The sequence below is a fragment of the Chionomys nivalis genome, chromosome 8 (assembly GCF_950005125.1).
Source record: "Chionomys nivalis chromosome 8, mChiNiv1.1, whole genome shotgun sequence".
NCBI classification, from domain to species: Eukaryota; Metazoa; Chordata; class Mammalia; order Rodentia; family Cricetidae; genus Chionomys; species Chionomys nivalis.
The window spans coordinates 87,226,121-87,252,207 of record NC_080093.1 but is presented as its reverse complement, the minus strand read 5'-3'; the positions used below and the strand labels follow the sequence as shown (position 1 = coordinate 87,252,207).

The 26,087-nt window shown below is 38.3% G+C and overlaps 1 protein-coding gene and 1 non-coding gene across 2 annotated transcripts in view; both read left to right on the top strand.

Moving 5' to 3' along the window:
- The window catches only part of Ipo7 (importin 7), a 42,098-nt gene extending 16,322 nt beyond the window's left edge, over positions 1–25,776 (top strand). Inside the window, exons 5-25 of the mRNA XM_057777607.1 lie at positions 1,445–1,601; positions 3,147–3,236; positions 5,532–5,626; positions 5,735–5,819; positions 8,651–8,785; positions 9,455–9,554; positions 10,178–10,254; positions 10,405–10,521; positions 12,579–12,668; positions 13,059–13,224; positions 13,380–13,540; positions 14,370–14,498; positions 16,074–16,140; positions 16,220–16,345; positions 16,887–16,984; positions 18,182–18,277; positions 18,751–18,971; positions 19,057–19,262; positions 20,201–20,407; positions 23,068–23,184; positions 23,813–25,776. Of these exons, the coding sequence (XP_057633590.1) occupies positions 1,445–1,601; positions 3,147–3,236; positions 5,532–5,626; positions 5,735–5,819; positions 8,651–8,785; positions 9,455–9,554; positions 10,178–10,254; positions 10,405–10,521; positions 12,579–12,668; positions 13,059–13,224; positions 13,380–13,540; positions 14,370–14,498; positions 16,074–16,140; positions 16,220–16,345; positions 16,887–16,984; positions 18,182–18,277; positions 18,751–18,971; positions 19,057–19,262; positions 20,201–20,407; positions 23,068–23,184; positions 23,813–23,910 (2,638 nt within the window). The 3' untranslated portion in view covers positions 23,911–25,776. The remainder of the gene's footprint in view (positions 1–1,444; positions 1,602–3,146; positions 3,237–5,531; positions 5,627–5,734; positions 5,820–8,650; positions 8,786–9,454; positions 9,555–10,177; positions 10,255–10,404; positions 10,522–12,578; positions 12,669–13,058; positions 13,225–13,379; positions 13,541–14,369; positions 14,499–16,073; positions 16,141–16,219; positions 16,346–16,886; positions 16,985–18,181; positions 18,278–18,750; positions 18,972–19,056; positions 19,263–20,200; positions 20,408–23,067; positions 23,185–23,812) is intronic.
- On the top strand, positions 12,786–12,969 carry LOC130880829 (small nucleolar RNA SNORA23). Its single transcript, XR_009057634.1, has one exon. It is a non-coding gene; the product is annotated as a small nucleolar RNA SNORA23 (small nucleolar RNA).
- Positions 25,777–26,087: the final 311 nt, after the last annotated feature.

Genomic DNA, 26,087 nt, shown 5'->3' with positions numbered 1-26,087 from the left:
TTAACTACCCTTGCCTCCTGAGTGCTGGATTAAAGGTGCGCACCACCATGGCCTGGTTTGTTTGTTAGTTTGCTTTATAACATTTATTTTAATATTTATTTATTTATTATGTTTACAATATTCTGTCTGTGTGTACGCCTGCAGGCCAGAAGAGGACACCAGACCTCATTACAGATGGTTGTGAGCCACCATGTGGTTGTTGGGAATTGAACTCGGGACCTTTGGAAGAGCAGGCAATGCTCTTAACCTCTGAGCCATCTCTCCAGCCCACTTTATAACATTTATTTAAAAGCATGTGCACACCAGTGTGCATGTGTAGGCCATAGGACAACTTGTAGATGTTAGTTTTCTTTCTACTGCATGGGATTCCAGAAACTGAACTCAGGTCATTACAGCACCCTAATTTCCTGAACTATTCTATGATCCTGTCACCTTAGTTTTTAATAAAGATGGGGGCTTGCTAATTCATCTAAACTGGCTAGCTGGCAAAGATGCAGTGAACTTCCTGTCTATACCTCCCCAGTAATAGAATTATATGAATTTTCTATCCCTACAATTTTTTTTACTTAATTTTTATAGGGCGTGTATGTGTGTGCACCATATGTGCAGGAACCCTCAGAGGTCAGAAGAAGGCATCAGATCCCTGAAACTGGAGTTACAGGCAGTTGAGTCACTGTGTCCTTATGAGTATTAGGAATTGAACCCTGGTCTCTGCAAAAGCAGTGAGTGATTTTAACTGTTGAGCCATCTCTATAGCTTTGCAAATGAAGTCAGGTCCTGATGCTTGCACAGCAAGCATTGTACAGGCTGAACCACCTCTTTAGTCCTCTTGGTATTTTTTTATTTTAACCATTTACTTTGGTTATCATTAAACTCTGTTTAATAGTTTTTTGCTATTAAGACAAGGTCTCCTCAATCTGGCCCAAGTTAGCTGTACCATTCTGCCTTAATACCATATGCTGGGATTACAGAAGTGTACTTCTGTGCTTGACTGGGAAATCCTTTTGTTTTGCTTGGGATATAACAAAACAAAGCCAGGGTCTCAGTTTGTAGCCACTGCTGTCATAGAGCACTGATACTTGCTTATGTCTGCCTCCCATTGCTGGCATTAAAAGTGAACCAACACACTTAGCCCAGTAATCCAACTTTTAAAGAAAATCTGTCCTGTCTCCCTTAAATATGGAATGCTTCACAAATCTACCATCCTAAAACAGGAGTCCTGCCAGCTGTCTTTGCCTCATTTCAGTTTCAGTATGTGTGCTCTGGAAGTGAGTGCCTGCCTTCACTGCTGGGTGTGGTTTTTGTTTTCCTTAGCAGGCTTTTCTTTTCTTATGTGTCCTCAGTTTGGTTAGAAACTGTTGCTAGTACTTGTGAAAGCAGATTTTTGTATGTATCTGTTATGGAAGTACATTCTTACAGAATTAGTTTGTATTCCTATCTACAGGTACAAGAAACCAGAAGAGCGAAGTCCATTAGTGGCAGCAATGCAGCACTTCTTGCCAGTTCTGAAGGACCGCTTTATCCAGCTGCTCTCTGATCAGTCTGACCAGTCTGTCCTAATCCAAAAGCAGATATTCAAGATCTTTTATGCTCTTGTTCAGGTACTATTGTTTTTTGATGTTTATTACATTTATTTGTGTGTGGGAGGGAGGGGCTTAGTGTATGCCATGGCACACTTGTGCAGGTCAGAGGACAGCATGGGGTTGACTCTCTCCTTCCACCACCATTTGGGCCCTGGGATTGAACTCAGACTTGATAGTAGACATCTTTATCTACTGAGCCATCTAACCATCCTGAAGGTACTATTTTTTAAACAGTGTTTTTAGTTCATTTAAAAATTTTTAATTTCTTTTATAATTTCATACATATGTTTAGTATATCTTGTCTATCTCTATTTCCACTTCCCCTGATTCCTCCTGACATATTCTCTTCTACCTTCATATCTTTATCTTTTTTTTTTTTTTTGGTTTTTCGAGACAGGGTTTCTCTGTGGCTTTGGAGCCTGTCCTGGAACTAGCTCTTGTAGACCAGGCTGGTCTTGAACTCACAGAGATCCGCCTGCCTCTGCCTCCCAAGTGCTGGGATTAAAGGCGTGCGCCACCACCGCCCGGCCTCTTTTTTTTTTAAATAGAAAATAATACACAGAGTCTAACTAGTGCTGCTTATATACAGTGACAATGGTTGTGGACTTGTTCCAGTTCTTTTTAGAGCAAGGGTCATTCCCCACTCTCACCTTAATTTTTTACTTTTGGAAACGTTATCATGTAGCCCAAGCTGGCCTTAAATGCTTTAATCCTCCTGCCTCTGCTTTCTGAGCGCTAGAATTAGAAGCATGTACGATTGTAGCTACTTGTAAGGAATATGCATGCATACACATACATGTAAACACTGGTTCTCATTTATCCTTATTTAGAAAAATAATTTTAGCATTTGTGTTAATAATTTGACAATCTAACTTGGATGTGGTAGTATGTGCCTCTGGATGCTAAGACGGGAGAATCATGAGTTTGAGGCCAGCCGGTGCTATATGGTGTATTATAGTCTTGTCTGGATAGTACAGCAGAAGAACCTTGTCTTAGAGAAAAAAAGTAAAAAAGAACTTGAGTGTGACTGGATGCCACCATTTAGAAGTTATAGTTAGGAGAAGCACATGTGAAACCAGCCTGTGAGGAGCTGTCTCAGGAAAAGGTTTGTTGCTAGTATTACAAGTCCAAAGCCTAAACAAGTATGCCTCCAACAGACTAGCAGTTTTTTAATAGATGTGATATTGTAAATGGGCAGTTAGAGTTCTCCTAGCTGTCCAGTGTAACTGATTTTCTATTGTAGAGATGGAGGTTCTGCTGGGGAGCCCCGGCTAGTCTTGAACTTAGTTTCATATGATCTACTGGCCTCAGTCTCTTGAGTAACCAGGACCACTCCCTGCTTAAATTATTAAAACTTTCTTTATTCTTTATTCATAAGTCAGTGAGTCGTGTTGGTGCACACTTGTGGTCGACCCAACCAGGAATTGTTGAGCTTTCCCTAAGGAAATTAGTCTATGTACTGATGTAGAAATGGTGACTGAGGGAACTGAAAGGTATCGTAGAGAACAAAGAAATGGCACTTGGAACTTTGAAAATACTCATTGTTGATTTTTTTTTTTTTAGTATACACTCCCACTGGAGCTGATAAACCAACAGAATCTGACAGAATGGGTGGAAATTTTGAAGACGGTTGTGAATAGGGATGTACCTAATGTAAGTTCTTTTGTGTTTCTTCTCTCTGGAGACAAGTTTTTTCTTTATAGTCCTGGTTGTCCTGGAATTCACTCTGTACACCAGGCTGACTTCCTCTGCCTCCCTAGTGTACCACCATAACCAGCTCTTCTGTTTCCTTATTGCTCAAAGGGCTATTTCTAGAAAAATAAGCTGCTTTCAGTTCTCTCTTTGGTTTTTTGAGACAGGATTTCTTTTTGTAGCCCTGACTGTTTTGGAAGTAGATCAGACTGACCTCAGAACTCAGAGATCCGCCTTCCTCTGCCTGCCAAGTGATGAGTTTAAAGGGGTGCTCCCACACTCCTGGCTCCATTTTTTTCTTCCCATTAATTAGAGTGTAACCTAGTAATCTGACAGGTGGCCTTGAACAGAGCAAGAATGTAATTTGCTAAGTTGCCAAATTTTGTGCTTTGTATAATTTTAAAAACGCAGACTTACTGGTGTATTTTTATTTTTTTAAAAAATTTGATGTATGACTATTTTGTTTGAATTTATGTCTCTGTACCACATGCATGCTTCATGCCAATAGAGGAGGACACTATAGACTATTAGAGATCATGGTGCTTAGAAGTGGTCCTGGGTCCTCAAGTGCTCTTAACCACTGAGCCATGTCTCCAGCCTGATACACAAATCTTACACCAAAGAAGTTACCCTTTTGAAGTATATAACTTTGGTATTTTAATACATTAAGAGCCATCCAACTGTATTTTTATACTGTTAAACATGGCGATTTTTACAGTTATATTATTTCTACTAATCTTATTTTCTCTAGCAGGTTGGGATTAAATAGGTTGTTAAATACTTGGTGACATTTAAGTATTCATGCACCTTACCTGTAACAATCTTGAATTTTATTTTAAACTTCTACATTAGGGTATTTAATTATGACAGAGTAATACTATTATTAATGGGATGAATGAGATCACATTCTTGTTATTTTGGTTAATTTTGTATTTTTCCAAGTGCTAGGAATAGAACTCAGTTTACTAAGCACAAATGCAACTACATCTGCTCTAATTTAAATATTCAGTTTGTTTAAAAAATTTAGCCTTGTGGTGGTTAAATTTAGAGTTAATTTAGAATTAATATTCTTGCTTGTAATTTCTTTTGCCGAATATATTTAGGATATTTGTTCATGTTTGGTGTGATTTGTATATTTTCTCTGCCACATAGTACCCTTTGTACCATGCTGATGAGGATACTCAAGTGGTGTGCTTTGAGATTGTCCATGAAAGTGTTTATGAATCGCTATTTTCAGTTACGTGCTTTTTTTTTATTGAGTTATATATTTTTCTCTGCTCCCCTCCCTTCTCCCATCCCCTTCTACCTTCTCCCATTATCCCCACATAGTCACATGCTTTTACTCTTTCATAAATATGGAACGATAGAATGGCTGATGGCTGAATGTTTGACTGTTTTGGTTTTTCGAGACAGGGTTTCTCTGTGGTTTTGGAGCCTGTCCTGGAACTAGCTCTGTAGACCAGGCTGGTCTCGAACTCACAGAGATCCGCCTGCCTCTGCCTCCCAAGTGCTGGGATTAAAGGTGTGTGCCACCACCGCCCGGCTGAATGTTTGACTTTATTAATAGTAACTTCCATAGTGACTTGCACCTGATTTGGCATTATTCTCAGTGGCGGTGGATGAAGGTTTCAGTTCTGTATTCTCACGTTGTAAACTTTTAAAAAAATGTCATGAATGTCTTAATCTAGCTCTTTCTTTTAAAATTTTTGTTATTAATCATTACTTTGATTTTGAATGCTAGATTCTTTTTCTTTTTCTTTTTTTTTTTTTTTCTTCTTTTTTTTTTGGATTTTTGAGACAGGGTTTCTCTGTAGCTTTTTTTGGTTCCTGTCCTGGAACTAGCTCTTGTAGACCAGGCTGGCCTTGAACTCACAGAGATCCGCCTGCCCCTGCCTCCCGAGTGCTGGGATTAAAGGGTGCGTCACCACCCGGCTTGAATGCTAGATTCTTTTCCGTTATGATTGAGTCTATCTTTTCTTTTTAAAAAAAAAAAAATATTTATTTATTTATTCTGTATGTGATATTCTGTCTGTGTGTATGCCTGCAGGCCAGAAGAGGGCACCAGACCCCATTACAGATGGTTGTGAGCCACCATGTGGTTGCTGGGAATTGAACTCAGGACCTTTGGAAGAGCAGGCAATGCTTTTAACCTCTGAGCCATCTCTCCACCCCCGATTGAGTCTATTCTTACTTGATGAATAAAGTTCTTTCAAAATTATAGTCTCTCAATATTATTAAATAAATGTCTCTTTAAAGGAAACACTTCAAGTTGAAGAAGATGATAGGCCAGAGTTGCCCTGGTGGAAATGTAAGAAGTGGGCCTTACATATTCTAGCAAGACTTTTTGAAAGGTATGTCTTGTCCATATGTAGCAATTTATTTTTTTCCAAGCTTTTGCTATAATGAATATATATGTAAAGCATTATAAAGAAATAATGGGTACCTTTATGTTTATATAGATATGGAAGCCCTGGGAATGTTTCTAAGGAGTATAATGAATTTGCTGAAGTCTTTCTGAAGGCATTTGCTGTTGGTGTCCAGCAAGTAAGTTTTAACATTTAGGTAGAAACATGCCACTTTTGTTTGAATTGCTGAACAGATTCATTTTATGTTAATGGGTATTCGGCATGCATTGTGAACCATTTGAACATTCCTGTGCCCTGTGGGTTGAGATCCCTTTAGAGTTATAACCTTTTCATGGGGTTTGAATATCAGGTAATTGCATTATGATCCATAACAGTAGCAAAATTGCACTTAGAATTAGCAATGAAAACTTTATGGTTGGGGTTACCACACATGAGGAACTGTATTAAAGGGCTGCAGATGAGGAAGGTGGACCTACTGCCTTAGAGGCTTGAAGAGAGTGTCAGATACCCTGCAACTGGTTGTGTGCCAACACGTGAGTGCTTTGTCTAAGTAGCTGTTGCTCTTAACCAACATGGCTCTCTAGTCGCATGTTTGTTGTTGCTGCTGCTGCTATTTGTTTTTGTTTTCTTGTTTGTTTCTCAAAATAGTTTCTCTGTCCTGACTGTCCTGATCTTCTTTCTCTGTAGAGCAGGCTGACCATTAAGTGATCTGCCTGCCCCTGCCTCTTGAAGTTTGGAATTAAAAGCATGGACCACCATTTCAAGCTTCTTGTTTCCTTTCCTTTCCTCTTTACTCTTTCCTTTCCCCTTTCTTTTCCCTTTTCTTTTCTTTACTTTTCTTTTTCTTTTAAAGACAGTTTTATCGTGTAACCCTGACTGGCTTCTGTCTCTGGAGCACCAGGACTATTGGTGTGTGTCTGTGCCTGCCTCCAGCTCTACTTTTCAAAAAGCTTTTGAAAATTCTAATCCTTTTCCCCCCATCTCCTTAATTCTGGGATTTACAGGTTTGTCAAAACTTGTATGGCTTAAAGTTATTCTTCTAAAGACCATGTGTTTGACCCTTGTAGCAGTTGGTTTTTTTTTGTTGTTGTTGTTGTTGTTTTTTTTTTTTTTTTTTGGTTTTTCTCTGTGGTTTTTGGAGCCTGTCTTGGAACTAGCTCTTTTTTTTTTTTTAATATTTATTTATTTATTTATTTATTTATTTATTTATTTATTTATTTATTATATATATATACAATATTCTGTCTGTGTGTGTGTCTGCAGGCCAGAAGAGGGCACCAGACCTCATTACAGATTGTTGTGAGCCACCATGTGGTTGCCGGGAATTGAACTCAGGACCTTTGGAAGAGCAGGCAATGCTCTTAACCACTGAGCCACCTCTCCAGCCCTGGAACTAGCTCTTGTAGACCAGGCTGGTCTCGAACTCACAGAGATCTGCCTGCCTCTGCCTCCCAAGTGCTGGGATTAAAGGCGTGCGCCACCACCGCCTGGCTCCTTGTAGCAGTTTTCAAACAGTTTTGGCCTAAAGAATTTGAGGGGTTCGGCTATTTTGTACTGTTTCAGGAAATGATCTAAGATAGCCATATTTTCAGGGCTTAGGATGTTGGTGTTGTGGGTTTGTTTTTTTTGTTTTTGTTGTTTTGTTTGTTTGTTTTTTAAAGACAGGATTTCTCTGTGTAACAATTCTGACTGTCCTGGAGTACTTGAATTAAAGGCATGCACCACCACTGCCCAGGCAATTTTCAGTTTTTAATGAATGAATTTACCAAATGGTGGACAGGGGAAAAAGGAAATATTGACAAATTGAAGCCTCCAGCGGAAACTGACTTGTTCATGACATTTAGCTGGAGATCCTATTAAGAGATTTGGGTCAGAGCATAGTGTTCTCTCAGTGAAGCTTCCAAGTCAAAGAATAAATATAGGGATAGAATGAAATTGGCTAACAACACCTACCAGAAACTGCCTTGTGTTGTGGCCTGCATTCCCATTTAAGCTTTCTTGTCATGGGACCTTACCATGCCTGAACTTCAGGCTTCTCTTTTCTACTGTAGACACTTTAAGTATATGTATCTGTGAGTCTATGATACACATAGACTTACTCCTTTGTACATAATTTAGTAACAGGTAGGGCTAAAAAGTAAGGCTTAGTAAAATAGATAATATTACAATATTTTACAGTAGCTTTCCTTTATCTTTCAGAGCCTCTGAAAGGGTCTCTCACTTTGCAATTCAGTATTTTAAAATATCAGGTTGAACTGGATCTGTTAATTGTAAATAGTAGGTGACAAACTTAGTAAGGCTTAATAAAAGGAAATCAGGCCTAGGACTATCTCAGTAGTGTAGTTGGTATGTTGAGTAGGTAGCATAGGGTTTGTCTTGTTTACTTAGCTAGACACCAGGCCTTTGTCTCAGTCTTACTTCGGTTTATTATTTTATTGTATTTAATTTGTTTTGACATGTACATGTGTATAGGAGTGTGCATTATTACATTGTATGCATGTGAAGGTCAGAGGACAATTTGCCAGTTCCAATGTTATAATTAAGGTTGTCTGGCTTGGTGGCAAGTGTCTTTAACCCAGAACCATCTCACTGTGCCATCCATTTATCTATCTGTCTACCTACCTACCTATCTGCCTACCTGCCTACCTACCTACCTGTTTACCTACCTATAGTTTTTCAAGACAGGCTTTCTTGGTGTAGCTTTGGTGCATGTCCAGGAACTAGCTCTTGTAACCAGACTGGGCTCAAACTCACAGATCCACCTGCCTCTGCCTCCTGAGTGCTGGGATTAAAGGTGTGTGCCACCACCGCCTGGCAAGTTAATGTAGTTCTCCACACAAATTTTAAGTGTCTTTTTAAAAGACCAAGTGGTGTGTGTGTGTGTGTGTGTGTGTGTGTCTGTCTGTCTGTGTCTGGGGGGGGGGGGGCGGGGTAGGCCAGACCTGTATTTTTATTAGCTTCTGGTTAAATTTTATATGACTTTTTGATTGAACTTTCTTTTTTATAAAGGTTTTATTGAAAGTGTTATATCAGTACAAAGAGAAACAATATATGGCTCCTCGAGTTTTACAGCAGACACTGAATTATATTAATCAAGGAGTTTCCCATGCTCTCACCTGGAAGAACCTGAAACCTCATATACAAGTAATGATTTTTTTCTCTGGAATGGCTTTTTTGTTTTGTTGATTGATTGGTTTTGCTTTTTTAGCAGTTGTAATAGAAATACATTAATTGCCATAAAGGTTGAATAATTGCTGAGTTTTGTTACCTAGTGTGAGTGGTAATTATTTGGATAGTGCAGCAGAAAAAGAAGAGAACTCTGACAAATGAGAGATAGTTTATGAATTTCCTGCTATATTTCAGTTTCAAACTCATATTTCAAGCTAAAATTTAAGCTTTGGCCATTGGATTTCAGTTAATATTTTAGTCATGTGATTTGAACTTAGCAAGAGACTATTTCATCACATTGCTATTTTGTTAATTTATTAGCTTTTAGAGTTCTAAAATTTGCTTGTCTTTTTCTTTGCTTGTTTTTTTTTTTTCTGCCTTGTGGGGTGCTATAGATTGGCCCTGCGCTGCTTGCTGGTCAGGCTCAGCATCGCTGAGCTACATAACTGCCATCTATGTAGACATGTGTCTCTGTGTAATCTTTATAAGTAGATGTGGCTTGGATGTTGACTTAAAAATAAATAAATAAATTACTGTAGCTTGTAAAATTTTATATATAATTAGTTTGTTTTGCTACTTAAGCTGATTGGACAGGTTAAATTTGAAAGCTGAAGGCTGTTACTTTTCTTAACTTTTAAATTGCAGGGCATTATCCAAGATGTTATTTTTCCATTGATGTGCTATACAGATGCTGATGAGGAACTCTGGCAAGAAGACCCTTATGAATATATACGCATGAAGTTTGGTAAGAAAATTTATCTTGTTTTGTGTGTTTGGTGGTGCAGGCCTGTAATCTCAAAATTAGGAAGGAAAAAGGAAGGTTACCCCCAGTTGCATGACCAATCTGAGGCCAGTTTGAACTACGTAAGATACTGTCTCACAAACAAGAGGGTCCACAAAGATGACTCAGGTCCAGTGCTTGCTGCCAAGGCTGATGACCTGAGGAGTCACGGGATCTCCTCCTCTAACGACCACCACATACCTGGTGGCTTCAAATGCATCTGCCTCTGCCTCCTGAGCACTGGGAATAAGCGCATGTGGCACTGCTGTGGGGCTGACCCTGAGCCCAAGATGCTCCTACTTCAGCCTCTTTGGTACTGGAATTAGAGGTTTGCACCTCCACATCTAAGTCCAGGGCTTTGTTTTTACAGAACATAGTTCATAAACTACGGAATATGTATTTTGCCAAGAAAATTAGTAAGCTAGGCACCATATTCCATGTCGTTAATCCTCATATTTGGGAGTTTGAGGAAAGAGGATAAGGAATTCAAGGCCAGCCTGGGATTCCTGAAAGATTTGGGGACCTATTACAAAACAAAGTGAAAACTATTATTTCCTCTAAATTTTCTTCTTACATTTATTCTCTAGATGTGTTTGAAGATTTCATTTCTCCTACTACTGCTGCACAGACACTTTTGTTCACTGCCTGTAGTAAAAGGAAAGAGGTGAGTTATCAGATAGATAACATTTGCTTTATTAGTTTCAATTTTTGTCAAATATATTTCATTTTTCAATGTTAATCATGTGTTATTTTTGTCAGTGTGTTCGTCAAGAACCATTGGTTAGTCTATAAAGTGTTGATGTCTTTTATTCAGGTACTGCAAAAGACTATGGGATTTTGCTACCAGATTCTTACTGAACCAAATGCTGATCCTCGTAAAAAAGATGGAGCCTTGCATATGATTGGCTCTTTAGCTGAAATACTTCTGAAGGTATTCCTTTGTGTGCGAAAGAGTCTGATATATTTGTAATAATACATTTATATATAATTAATCATTTCTATTAATATAGATTTCCTGTCTTGTGTAACAAATGTGTGCAATACTCACCTGCAGAGACCAGAAGTCATTGTTGGATAACTGAAGCTAGAGTTAGAACCTGCTGATGTGGGTTACGGGAAGTATTTAACTACAGCTGGTAACCACCAAATCTGACAGTTCAATCTTTGGGGCTCACATGGTAGGAGAGAATTAAATCCTGGAAATTGTCATCTGACATGCACGTAGCACTGTGGCAAACATACTGTAAATAAATACTAAACATTCTAAGAGCATGTAACTCGCGGTATAGTCACAGTACTGCATCTATCTCATTTCAAGGCATTTTCATCACCACAAAAGAAATCCTGTCTTGCCTTTAATCCCACCTGTGGGAAGCGGAAGCAAAGGCAGGCAGATCTTTGTGAGTTCAAGTCCAGCCAGGTCTACAACATAAATCTCAGGACCCTATTTTACAGAAGCAAGAAATGAATAAAAGAAAAGAAAGAAATCACATATCTATAATAGAAGTCTTTCCCCGTTTCATGCCTTGTCTCCTAGTGCTGAGCCTACATTTCTATGAGTTTATTTTGGGCCTTTCATACAAACTGAAGGGTGTTATGTGTTCTTTGACTGGCATTTGGATTTAGTGTAATGTTTTAAAGGTTTCTCATCTAGCATGTGGCCATGCTTATTTCGTGGCACCAAATACTGGATTGAATGTTAATATTGCATTTTCCTTGTCTATGTTTCAGTTAATATACATTATTTATGGTTCTACCTTTCTATTCTGAACCATGGTGCTGGCAAACATCCCTTTACAAGTTAGTGTAGGGTATCTGTTTTGCATTTTCTAGGAGTCTAAATTGCTCCTTATGATTTAAGAGGGTTATACAAAATGGCTGCTACATTTTAGCATCAGCAGCATATGAATGCTTTAATTTCCGCCACATGTTTATCATTGATCATTAGTTTTTGGTTTTGATGTTCTTGATATTTAGGACCAACCTCAAACATGAGGCACTTTAGTCCCAGCCCCCTCAAATGCTGAGGTTCCCAGTGTTTACTCGCTATTGTTTCCAGTGCTCACTTTCTTTATCATTATAGCCATCGCAGGCTAACATGAACCAGGTTCAGTGGTGGTGAACTTTAGCATCCCAGGGGCAGTCTTAGAGGTGTAGGCCGCCACAACAGGCTACAACGTAGTTTTTTGACTGGAGCCATCTTATGTGATGTGACATCTCTCTTGAATGGTATGTCTGTCGTGACTGATAAAATGACAATGAAAATCTTTTCATGTTTTCATGTGCTCCTTAAACATTTTTCTTTTGAATTGAAGATAAACTGTTTCGTGTGTGTGTGTGTTCGTTCGTGCGTGTGTGTACTGGAGTCTCAAGTATAGGTCGTTGTGGCTTCCTTTTATACTCAAAATTGTCTTAATAGTTTTACTGAATGTGTTGTGCCAACTAAGCTATTTTTCTAACCTCCTAAGTTTCTTAGCAGACAAGGTTCCATTGAAACTTGGTGTGGTTGCTTTCTAATTAGGGAATTCTAAAACATAATTGCGGGGACTTGCTGGGAGTGGGGAAAGAGTAAAAGGAGGCAGTAGGATCGTGACTCATGCGGCAGACTTAGATACATACTGAGGGCCTGTCTCAGAGGAAAAGATAGTCACAGTATAAAAATGAGTAAGTTGTGTATCATGAGATTTAGGGAGGATAATAAATTTATGTCTTTTTATTAGTACTTTTTTTTTTTTGTTTTGTTTTTTTTTTTTTTTTTTTTTTTCGAGACAGGGTTTCTCTGTGGTTTTGGAGCCTGTCCTGGAACTAGCTCTTGTAGACCAGGCTGGTCTCGAACTCACAGAGATCCGCCTGCCTCTGCCTCCCAAGTGCTGGGATTAAAGGCGTGCGCCACCACCGCCCGGCTATTAGTACTTTTTGATAATATGTGTGTTTGCAACTTGAAACAGTGTTCAGACAACTTTTTGAGATACTTTTTTGTATTTACAGAAAAAGATCTACAAAGATCAAATGGAATACATGTTGCAGAATCATGTATTTCCTCTCTTCAGCAGTGAGCTAGGCTACATGAGAGCAAGAGTAAGTTGTAAAGTTGTATATTTGATGTATTTATTTGTATGTCTTGTAAAGAATGATTAAAAATTGAAACTTTGTCTTGAAAACATGTCTCAGTTCTGTGAGTCTTACCTGGCTGCTGTAGTACTGTGTGCATAGTTGTCATCTATGTCTGGTAGCAGTGTCTGTCTGTGTTTTGCATTCAGATCTTGCTATCCACACAAAGACTGTGCAGCCAAAGAGTAACATGGGATCATAGTACTGGTTTAGTGTTGTGTGCTTGAACACATCTCCCACTGGCCAGCCTCCAAATTCCCAGACACAAAACTCTGGGAAGAGCTTGTTTTTGGGAAATCTATTATAAGATGTTTATAGTCACACACACGCATCCATCCCTTCCCCCTGTATTTAAAGGCTTGCTGGGTACTTCACTATTTTTGTGAAGTGAAGTTCAAAAGTGATCAGAACCTCCAAACAGCTTTAGAGCTGACAAGAAGATGTCTGATTGATGACCGAGAAATGCCTGTGAAAGTGGAAGCTGCCATTGCTCTGCAAGTATTGATAAGCAATCAAGAAAAAGGTAAGTGGTTTGTATGTCATAGATACCGTTACATAACTGCAAAGCAGAATTCTAGGAACTAGCTTGATAAAATCTGTGAAAGCACTTCGGGTTTTCTCTTTTTGTATTCAACTTATTACTTACCTGTTTAAGTTCCTTTCCCCTCTCTATTACAGCTAAAGAATACATCACTCCATTTATCAGACCTGTAATGCAGGCTCTTCTTCATATTATAAGAGAAACAGAAAATGATGACCTTACAAATGTAATTCAGAAAATGATCTGTGAATATAGTGAAGAAGTTACTCCTATTGCTGTAGAAATGACACAGCATCTGGTATGTTGTTTGAACCTGTTCCTATTGCAAAGATGTTAATTTAGCTTGCTCTATGAGTCCTGTAGTTTGTCACAAGGTCTTGCTTTTCCTAAATGCAAATGTTCTATATAACATGTTCTAAAGCCCTTGACAAATATTTACCTCATTTATTTCTTACATGGTTCTAGTTGAAATAACTCTTCTACTTTATAAAGAAAGATTGTGAAGTTAAAAAAAAATCGAGTTACTTGCCAGAGCTAAACGTAGCGTGCCTGGGATTCATCCTTGTTTTGTCGCACTGCAGCCTCTTAGGTGTGTTTGTTTCAGATCTTTTGGGCTTTTCTGAGTATTCAGAACAGGTATAGCAATTTTTGTCCTCCCAGGGGACCTGGGCTCAACTTTCAGCACCTCCATGTTGCCTAAGAACTGTGTACAGCCCCAGTTCCACAGCATTGATGCCCTCTTCTGGCCTGTGTGAGCAGGCGCCAGGCATGCAGATGTTCCACAGACATATTTGAAATCAAAACATTCCTACACTGAATTGTGTTTTTAGGCTAATCAGCACCCTGGTGATTTAATTTACCTGTATTTGGGCATAGTCAAAGAAACGATCTCCTAAGTTGCTGGGGCTGGCACTGGACTCAGTGTCATTTAGTCCTTTGGCACCAAGAATATTAATGATAAGCAAATTGTGTATCTTGCGTCATTATCCTTACAGTGTCAGTATGCCATCCCCAAGTACTATGGCAGAAAGTTTTGAGGCCTGCCTGCTACTTTCTCTGTTGTGTCCTCACTCTTCTCCCAGTATTCTAATCAAAACATTGAATACATTTCATTCTCTTTATTGTAGGCAATGACATTTAACCAAGTAATCCAGACTGGGCCAGATGAGGAAGGAAGTGATGACAAAGCCGTCACTGCTATGGGCATTCTAAATACAATCGACACACTTCTGAGTGTGGTTGAAGATCATAAAGAGGTAAAAAGTCAACAAGTAAATAGAAAAAGACTCATGCTGCACACATTTTATGGGATGTTATAAAGCCGTTTCACCTGCTTTTATTTGATCACTTAATTACTTCTGGCTTCAAGGTTAAAATTGATACCATACAAATGTTATTAAGTTATAGATTACACACAGAGCTGGGCGGTGGTGGCGCACACCTTTAATCCCAGCACTCGGGAGGCAGAGGCAGGTGGATCTCTGTGAGTTCAAGGCCAGCCTGGTCTACAAGAGCTAGTTCCAGGACAGGCTCCAAAGCTACAAAGAAACCCTGTCTCGAAAAACTAAAAAAAAAAAAAAAAGATTACACACAGATTGTTTTGAAGCAGGTAATTTTTATTAAAGTCAGCATATGGTGATTTCTTTGAAAACATACACTAGTTTCACTTGGAGGTGTTTTTGGACTGGAGAGATGATTCGCAGGGAGAGTCCTTGTCTCCAAGGCTGATGGCCTGAGTGCAGTTCCTGGACATAGATAAACACAAAATACAACGTAGGTATAAAACATTCTTCTGATTTTACCATTATCTTCATCCTTTTTACCTGCTAACTTTTTGAAATGTAAGGAGAAATAATCGTGAATATTAAAGCTTGAATTATTTAAAACATAAAAATATAACTAACTGATTTTACCCAAATTTATAATGTTTTAGCATTTTCATCATGTTTCCTTTGGATTTTATTGTCCATCAGAAGCCAGTTTTTTTATTTCATCAGTTTTCTGGTGTTGGCTTCAAGGCAGAGCTTCTTCTGTGCTAAGCAATTGCTGTGCTATTGAGCTATAGCCTAGCACAAATAGTGCTAGTGAATAGAGGAAATAGAATCCCTCAAAGGTTACGTCATGTTTTTGGGAGATAAGGTCTTACTGTGTGTGTACCCCATAATGACTTGAAAATCGTTGTATATACAGCCTGTGCTGGTTTTACATATTCTTTCCATCTTCTTAGACTCTAGACTACCACCATGCTTAGCTAGCAATAATTTCAACCCTGCTTCTTTTCCCACAGGCACTGACATGAATTTGGTATTGATAATTATATGTGGATATTTATACAGGTGATATAGGTCATCTACAAGTAATATTTTCAGATGCCTGTTAGCTGTTGCATGCTAACATGCATTAAACCTGGCAGAAACAGGTGGATCTTTGAATTTGAGGTTTGTGTAGTCTACGTAGTGAGTTCTAATCCAGCCAAGGCTACTCAGTTTGAGGTCCTACTTAAGTAAGGACCACTCTTAGAAAACATAGGAAAAAATGGGGAAATGGCCCAACCAGAATTACTGGCATTGATGAACACTGCATTCTTTCAGACAATTTTATATAAATTAACCAGTGACTTTTTAGTTTTGTCTGGACTGAGTGTAATCAACATACTCAAAAAGATTTTATAGTATTTTCCCATTATGCCATTTTTTATAAATAAGCAAGTGGTTTCTTATTTTTCTCCTTGTTAGACTTGTTCGTAATTTTATGTGTGTTGTTTCAGAATAGATTCAAAGTGCTTTTTTAGAAAAATGTGACATTGCTTAGAATTTTTTTTTCTTTTTTAGATAACCCAGCAGCTTGAGGGAATCTGCTTACAAGTCATTGGGACCGTTTTACAACAGCATGTCTTAGGTATTATGCCTGATTTCACCATTTTTACATTATTTAGAATGAGTAAGCATGTCTTGACAACTTGATAATTCTCTTCTAGAATTCTATGAGGAGATCTTCTCTTTGGCACATAGTCTGACATGTCAACAAGTGTCTCCACAGATGTGGCAGTTACTCCCCCTTGTATTTGAGGTTTTTCAGCAAGATGGCTTTGATTACTTTACAGGTAAGGTTAAATCAGCATGAAAATATTTACTATTCCTCTACCCCATTATGATTACCTAATAATTTATAATTTGAACACGTCAGTAACAATTAATGCCCAAGAATAGCATGTGGGTATTAATTGTTGTGTTATTATTAATGTTTGCTTTTTAAAACACGGGCCTCATAATTGTCAAAATTAATGGAAGTAAGTATGTGTATGTATTTTGTTTAATGCAAAGGAATTCTTTTTAAAGTAATTGATAATAATTACTTATTATCGTGCCAGGTTTGGCACGATTATTATCGAGTCATAATCGTGACAGGTTTGCCTTTAAATTAAAGATTAAGTCTTTTTATTATAAATATGTATAAGCCCAGTGCCGTGGTACTTATCTGTACCAGTATACGGGTGCAGGTAGATAGAGATTCAAAGTCATCATTATCTACCTAGCTAGTTTGAGGTTAGCCTGTGATATAGGAGATTCTTCCTTGTGGGCAGAGGGGTATTACCACAGGTAAATGATGTACAAATTGATTTTCTTTTTTTCTTTTAACTATAGACATGATGCCTCTTCTGCATAACTATGTAACAGTTGATACAGACACGCTTCTATCTGATACCAAGTATCTTGAGATGATATATAGTATGTGTAAAAAGGTAAGCCCCTTTTAATACTAGGTACATGACCATGTTACACTAAAATGATAAAGATACACATGCTCCTAGATTGTGCCGAACACAGAACACATTGATCAATTAAGGGCTTTAATTAAAGTAACAAATTCTTTCATAGAAGGGCATGATTACTCAAGTTGTGGGTTAATATAAGAAGGTTGGGAGTTCAAGGTTATGGGGTACATAGTAAGTTTGAGACCAAAAAATTGGAATGAAATGTTTTTGGGTGTGTTGAAATAACAGTTCAGTTATAGAACACTTGATTCTGGGTAGATAAACAGACAAAATATTTTGAACCTGGGATTTCTTAAACATCTGACTTTAGAAATGTTTACAAAAAAGAATGCTTGGTGATTTCAGACTGAGAATGGTAGCATACTGCTTTAATTCTAGCACTGTTAGAGGTTACCCTCACATATAAAGCGAATTCCAGGCTAGCCAGAGTTACATGGTAAGGCACCGCCTTCAGACAAACAAACAAAAACCCAAAAACCTAACCAAAACTATGCTATATCGTTTGTGTGTGTGTGTGTGTGTATGTGTGTGCGCGCGCGTGCGCGCACGCTTAAGTTTGGTGTCAGACCAGTCTAAAACTGCTCATCCTGCTGCCATTGTCTCTCTAGGACTACTTTTTTTTTTTTTTTTTTTTTTTTTTTTTTTTTTTTTTTTTTTGGTTTTTTGAGACAGGGTTTCTCTGTGGCTTTGGAGCCTGTCCTGGAACTAGCTCTTGTAGACCAGTCTGGTCTCGAACTCACAGAGATCCGCTTGCCTCTGCCTCCCGAGTGCTGGGATTAAAGGCGTGCACCACCACCGCCCTGCTTCTCTAGGACTTTTAATGACAGGCATGTGCTACCACACTTGGGGTGTGGTAGATTTTGTTTGTTCTTTATAGAAGAGCCAGATGTCCTTGAGAAAAGTTAGTGTTCTAGCTTATACCTCTATGAGAGAACTTAGTGTTGGTTAACATGCTAGAAGATAAGAATTCAGAACATGTGCTTTTACCTTAAAAAATAGGGTGCCAGAAGGGTAGGCTATTACCCACAAATAGCATCTATTCCTTTTATGGTGAACACGCAATTGTTCATGAAAAGTAGAACTGTAGATACATAGAGGGAAGTTATTTCTCTGATTAAAATGTTTCACAAAGCCTTCTTGCCATTTGTATTTTGTGTTGATCAGGTTCTTACTGGAGTTGCAGGAGAAGATGCAGAGTGTCATGCAGCAAAGTTATTAGAGGTCATCATTCTGCAGTGCAAAGGGCGTGGCATCGATCAGGTTGGTTATGCTGATTTTCTGCCTGAGGCTTTGGAGTGCTGGTTCTTGTGGTACATTTAAATGCCTTTGGGGCATGTACATTCTGCACATAGCTATAACCTGGATGGCCAACATCGTTAAATGTTGAGGTTACATGTAATTACTGTATATTTAATGTGTATATTTTCATGTAAATTAGCTTTGGATAAAGAGCTTTCATAGTTTGGTTCAGTGACTGCATTACCAGTCATTTTAAGTGGGAAGACCCTCAATCTAGGATTCAGAGGTTTTCACAGGTCAGTGAAGACTTGCTTTTCTTTAAAATTAGATTTTCCATGAAAGTACTTTTTAACAATTCAAAGTGCTTCAACTCATCATCTTTAGATGTCCCCTTTAGGGTTAGAAGGTTCAGTTAAAGTAATGAATAAATTAATATAATAAGCTAGAGAGGATGCTATTACAATCTTGGAAGATCTTGTAATCTCTCTTTACAGTGTATTCCATTATTCGTGGAAGCAGCTTTAGAGAGACTGACGAGAGAGGTCAAGACAAGTGAACTCCGAACAATGTGCCTGCAGGTTGCAATTGCAGCATTGTATTATAATCCACATCTACTGCTTAATACTTTAGAAAATCTTCGCTTCCCTAATAATGTTGAACCAGTTACAAATCATTTTATTACACAATGGCTTAATGACGTTGACTGTTTCCTGGGGTAAGTGATAATAAATTATAACTTTATCACAGATTCTACTTAAAATAAAATATAGTGTAATTGCCATTTTTACTTACGTTTTTAGGCTTCATGACAGGAAGATGTGCGTTTTGGGCTTGTGTGCTCTTATTGATATGGAACAAATACCACAGGTTTTAAATCAGGTTTCAGGACAGATTTTGCCAGCATTTATCCTTTTATTTAATGGATTAAAAAGAGCATATGCCTGCCATGCAGAACATGAAAATGACAGTGATGACGACGATGAGGCCGAAGACGATGATGAAACTGGTAAGGGATTTGTGGTGTGTGGAAACAAAACGTGTCTGCTTAAAGTCATCATAGAATTCTTCATCATTGGATCATAACCAAATGGTTTTAGATTCACTCACGGGAAAGCCAGGTATAGATAGTACCCAGTGCCTAATAGGCTGTAACAGCTGTTGTGTTCTCTCACTGAAGGACTGCCTGAGCTAAGGAGACCTCCTTTTTTTTTTTTTTGGTTTTTCGAGACAGGGTTTCTCTGGTTTTTGGAGCCTGTCCTGGAACTAGCTCTTGTAGACCAGGCTGGTCTCGAACTCACAGAGATCCGCCGCCACTGCCCATATTTTTTGTAAATATTGAAAAAAAATAGACCATATTTTTTGAAAAAGATAAACCTAAAAGCTTCTGTCCTTGGCAGAAAGGCATGTGTTGTTTAGCCAAATTATACTAAATGGAATGAAGATGCTGAGTATATTTAGTTCACTTAAGAGTTTAGGAAGATGAACTGAGGATGTAAGTCAGTTGGTAGAATGTTTGCCCAACGTGCACAACGTTTTTACTCTGTAGCCTATGATGGCCTGGAACTCTGCTTCTTGCTTTCATTCCCCAGGGTTGGGATTTTTAACATGGAGTATAAGAGAAAACCATTCAGTATGCTCATATAGCACATGGGAACAGTAATCTCTGGGAGATGAGGCAGTTATTTCCCTTCTTTTGTCACCTGTATTTGGATATAGAAAAGAGCCAGGTGTTGTCACACACACCTGCAGTCTCAGCAGTTAATAGGTTGGAGCATGATACTGTAAGACCAGGCTGAGCTTGTCGAGAGGCCCTATCTCAATAAAACAATACTTTTATTTATCAGTTGATTTCAGTTGGTTTTACTGGACATCTAGGAGTGTTGAAGTAGTTGTCATCTTGCTGAGTAACAGAGTTTTTCATTGTATAAATAATTGTCTTGGCAGAAGAACTAGGGAGTGATGAAGATGATATTGATGAAGATGGGCAGGAATATTTGGAAATTCTTGCTAAGCAAGCAGGTGAAGATGGAGATGATGAAGATTGGGAAGAAGATGATGCTGAGGAGACTGCTCTGGAAGGCTATTCCACAATCATCGATGATGAAGACAACCCTGTTGATGAGTATCAGATATTTAAAGCTATATTTCAAAGTAAGCCAACTTCTAAATTAATATTTCATTAAACAGATCTGCTCTTGTGGTGTCTAACCCTTAGACAAGAGACACTCACCTGGCAAAGCAGTAGAAAATACTTGTTTCTTTTGAGTGTGAGTATTTTCCCTCCTTTTTTGGAGATGGACACTTACTACGCAGACCATATAAATGTACCACTGTGCCTCTCGTGTGTACTACCATGTCTGGCTTCTTCTTTTATTTATTCATTCTGTTGCTACATTTAATGTACATTTGAAAGATATACATTATCAGCAAATTGTGTTTCATAAATTACAGAGTTAAATTCTTTTTTCTTCAGGCAGTGATGGCGCACACCTTTAATCCCAGCACCTGGGAGACAGATGCAAGCAGAACTTAGTGAGTTCGAGGCCAGCCTGGTCTACAGAGCGAGTTCTAGGACAGCCAGAGCTGTTACTCAGAGAAACCTTGTCTCAAGAAAACAAAATTTCGTTTGTTTTTTGTTTTTGTTTTGTGGTTTTTGAACCATAGCTATCCTGGAACGAGTTCTACAAGTCCAGGCTGGCCTTGAACTCAGATCTACTTGACTCTGACCTCCCAGGTGCTGGGATTAAAGGTGTGCACTGCCATAATTTATTTGGGTTTCTTTGCCCTTTTGTCTTAGTTTTTTGTTTGTTTGTTTGTTTGTTTGTTTTGTTTTCTTCAGTATATGTGTGAGAATGTAAATGCAGGTGCCTTCAGAGTACAGAAATGGCCATTGGAGCGCCTGAAACTGGAGTTAGAGGTGGTTGTGTCCCACCTTACATGAGTGCTGAGAACTAGACCCAAGTCCTGGCAGAGCAGTTCAAAGCACTTAACTGCACAGCCAACTTTATGGTTTCACAACCTCTTTAAAAACCAGGTCTTTAAGAGGGGAAAAAAAAAATTAAAGGGGATAGGCTTAGTGAATCATGCCTTTAATCCCAGCACTTTAGGAGGTAGGTCCTCCTCCCAGATTCATGGGAGGTAGATTCATACCTCCCAGCCTCTACAAGTTCTAAGACAGCCACTGCTGTTACACAGGCCGAGCCTTAGTCTTGGAAAAGCAAAAACAAACAAATGCAGTGCAGGCTGGCCTTAAACTTTTGGTCCTCTTGCTTCAGTCTTCCATCGTGTAGATTGCAGACATGTATAACGACATGAGGTTGACTGCAGTTTGGTACAGGCCATTGATACTATTTGAACTTTATAGTATTAAGAACTAATTGGTGCTAGTATTGCTTACTTTCGCTGTTCATGGGGTTTTATTTTGTAGAGATAAACATGCCAGTTACAGGACCTATCCATAGATTTAACAGTAAAACAGAAAATCATGTATTGAATGTTAGTCCTGCCCCCTTAAAAAAAGAAAAATAATACCTAATACATGAATCAGTTTAGAGCCCTTTCTCTTCCCCTCCCCCCACCCCTTGCCAGACAGGGTCTTGCCTGACTGACATTGATCTGCCTGTTTCTTCCTCCCTAATCCAGATCATCTGCACAAGCAATGCTGACCCTTTTCCCTACTGCCTTTTCCCTACTGTTTTTGAGATAGCGTTTTATGTGGTTAATTAAGCCTTGCCTAACCTACGTTGCTGAGGAATACCCTCAACTTTTGATTCATTTGCCTCTTTCTTACAAGTTTTGGGATCGCAACAACCAAATATTTGAAAAATATGAGCATTCTATTTTTATGTCTTGGTACAGTATTTTTTTCTTAAAATTAAGAAATGATGATTTTGTGTTAAAATTTTTTAATTTTATTGTGAATTATTTGTGGGTGTGTTTGTGTAGGGGCATGTACATGTGAATTCATGTGCCTGTGGAGGCCATAGACATCAAATCACCTAGAACTGGAGTTAAATATATTGTAAACCCTGTGATAGCTTGATTTTTGTGACATTTTGGAGAAATTTTTTTATACATTAAAAATTCACTGTTTAGTCTATAAAATAAAAAATTATGGTTTCTATAATTTAATCATGTATTAAGAAAAAGTCACCTTTCTTGCACATATATATCCATTTGTGTGGTTTGTTTATAACATGCCTAGGGCTTGGATCCAAGGTCTCCATGGTAGTTAAGGGTTTTCTATTACCAAGTTACATCCCATCCCAGGATTTGAGTTAGGAAAGCATTAAATACAGAATGTATTTGTAAGGCTGTTTTATCATACATGATTAATGCGTATGGTTTTAAAATCTTTTTTTAAAAAGTATTTATTTATAATGTATACAGTATTCTGCAGGCTAGAAGAGGGCACCCGATGGTTGTGAGCCACCATGTGGTTGCCAGGAATTGAACTCAGGACCTTTGGAAGAGCAGCAATGCTCTTAACCACTGAGCCATCTATCCAGCCCCTGGTTTTAAAATCTTTTGTGGAAATTAGTTTAGCTTTATTTCTGATGTCTATCAGATTTGTTACTTGTTAAAAATTGATGAGACTCAAACTTTTAAACTACACCTGGGAATCAGGCTGGTCTGGAACTCAGAGATCTGCCTGTCTCTGTCTCCATGCTGGGATTAAAAGCTTGGGCTATAATGCCAGGGAAACCTTATTTCTTAGATGCGTTATCTAGACCTATATTATTTGAGATAAATAAAATTGGTTATTATCATATCTAATGTTCTTCATTCACCCTCTTTTATTCCCTGTACAGCTATTCAAAATCGTAATCCTGTTTGGTATCAGGCTTTGACTCATGGTCTTAATGAAGAACAAAGGAAACAGTTGCAGGATATAGCAACTCTGGCTGATCAAAGAAGAGCAGCCCATGGTATGTTAGTTAACCTAACTTCCTCTGATGCAATTAATGACTTCATATAGCTTTTCATTCATGTAAAGGGATTTAACATTGTGTAAAGGTATGTCAGCTAGAGGTGTGCACACTGAATTGTTTTAAGAATAACTTTAGACTACACTTAGTGTGTAGTAGCTTAATACAATTGCTTAAATTTTGGGTAATTTGGGGGGTGGGGTCGAGACAGGGTTTCTCTGGCTTTTTAGCCTGTCCCGGAACTAGCTGTTGTAGACCAGGCTGGCCTCGAACTCACAGAGATCCGCCTGCCTCTGCCTCCCAAGTGCTGGGATTGAAGGTGTGCGCTGCCACTGTCCAGCAATGGATAGTATTGATCTCAAATTTTGTGTTGTCAGTGAAATCAGACATTTCATCTTTAAACATTTCAGCATTTCACTCATTAGATAGGTTTGTTCCTTTTTAAGATTTAATGATTGGTACAATGAAAAATAATATAAAGCTTTTTTTTTTGTAAATCAAAATTGGCTAAGAAGTCTAGATGCAGCTTACATAGTACACGTATCTGTTACTGGGTATTGGCAGTTTCTTTTCCCCAAAGCAGTAAGTGGTCCGATGGCCATTAATGCTTCACTTCCTTCTTTTCTAGAATCCAAAATGATCGAAAAACATGGAGGATACAAATTCAGCGCTCCAGTTGTGCCAAGTTCTTTCAATTTTGGAGGCCCGGCACCAGGGATGAATTGAGTTTCCACTTTATTTCCTGCTGTGTGAGTGTAGTGAAGAGCTCGTGTTCCTCCTAGTAGTGGTTCCAGAGCCGGCTCATGTTGTCTACTAACTGATAGATGGACAGAAACCCCAGGAGGTGGGAGCTGATCATGTGACCTGGCGCTGGACGAGAAACTAGAGGGATCTGGGGAGGGGTTAACTTGGGGGGCTATTTTCTTTATTTTTTGAAGAAAGTAAGATCCTGACTCTGAAGCTTCAAGAGACACTGTGGAATTCTGAAACGAGGGGATGTCATGAAGGCAGCTTTTCTTTTTCTGAGGAAAAAAATAGGCATGGGCTACAGGACTATTTAAAATGTCTCATTTACAGTATAAAGTTCAAAGGTAGATGTAATTCTTACACCTCTAAGTATTTGTCCGATTTCTGTCTCTTCCTTACCATTGGGTATCCTTTATGTGTAAATAAGATAAGGTAATCAGATAGCCTTATTCAGTCTTTATCATTTTCATTCATCAGATTGTTCCTATGTAGATTGGACATTTATTGTAGCACTACATAACTGATTTTAAAATCTGTAAATGAATTAGCACTTTCATATTGAAACAAGCCTGCTAGCCTATGTATAAAAGCAAAACTGTTTGCTGTTTATAAAAAAAGGGATGTAATGGGGTGGGGGGGGGGCGGGTGATTTCAGGTTAATTATTAATTTAAAAATGAACTAGCAATTTTGTATCTGGTGACTTTGTGGTGCACTCACCTCTGGTAGTGACTTGAATTCGGTATGTAAAAAGGGGTTAGTGATGTTTCATTGCTGCTAAAAATGGCAACTCCCTCTGTCCTTTTGGTTCCTTAAAGCTCTCAGTGTACAAGTGGACATTTGGATACAGACCTTATGTAACAAAGGTGATATCTGAAGCATGTAAATTGGATATAAAAATTCTACTCTTAAAGAGTTGATCTAGAGTATGGCTAAACATCTATATATGCAATCTATTAAAAGAACTTAATTCGGCAATTATGTCTTGATCTGATTGCAATTTATTCCTAATTAATCCTGTCCCCATTGACCTGTTTTTATCCTGTACCAGAAAGAGTGCAAAATGTACTTAATACTAATACCTGCCCATTCCCCTTTCCTCATCTCTTCTATCTGTCTTGATTATGGTATCTTTATCCTAACTGTAGACAGAAGGCACATGGTTCCCTCTAAAAACCACTATTGATACCACTGCAGAAACAAGCCAGCAACAACAGGGTAGCGAGGTGGGCTTCTCCCCTCTCTTCCTAAATGCATGTTCAATGATAAGCCTTTACTGATCTTAAACATCTGTCAGATGACTCATACATTGGATTATTTTTTATATACATGTATACACAATATTTCAAATTGAAAGCAACATCTCAGTGGATTCAAAACTACTACATACTGTTGTCTAAAACAAAATTTATAAACTGTACAAATGAAATGCACATATTGATATTTAAAATGCATAATTAAGAAAACCCTTTGGTGTTGTGTTTTTCTTGTATACCAATGTTTAAGCCACTAATGTTGGCACTGTTAGGTTTTCTATTTTAACTCTGAAGGAGTGAATGTATTTTTTAATTTAATACTAAAGTCTTGGCCAACAGAAAAAGATATCTAAATGTGTCGGTACAAACTTATTCGAGTGTGCTTCTATTACTGTCTCATAGTTGGGCACCAAGTGTATACCCTAGGTTGCTTAAGGAAATGTCACTATTCTATAAAATCAATAAAATAAAAATGGAGTAGTTACATTTATGCAACATTGAATACAGGGGGGGATACTGAATATTAACATTCTTTTATGTTTTGCACCCTAATATCTATTTTTAAATTTTCAGACTTCACTGATCTTTGAATTGATCCAGGTTACCGGAAAACCGTATCTAATAAAGGTTTTAGTTAGTCCCATACACAGAATGAAAATTCTCATTCGGCGAGGCTTTTATTTCAAGAAGATGTACTGGCATATCTTTAAGAACATTTACTGTTAGGTCGGGCGGTGGTTGCGCACGCCTTTAATCCCAGCACTCGGGAGGCAGAGGCAGGTGGATCTCTGTGAGTTCAAGGCCAGCCTGGTCCAGAAGAGTTAGTTCCAGGACAGGCTCCAAGCTACAGAGAAACCCGGTCTCGAAAAACTGTCAGCACTCTGAAAGTAGAGCCAGACAGA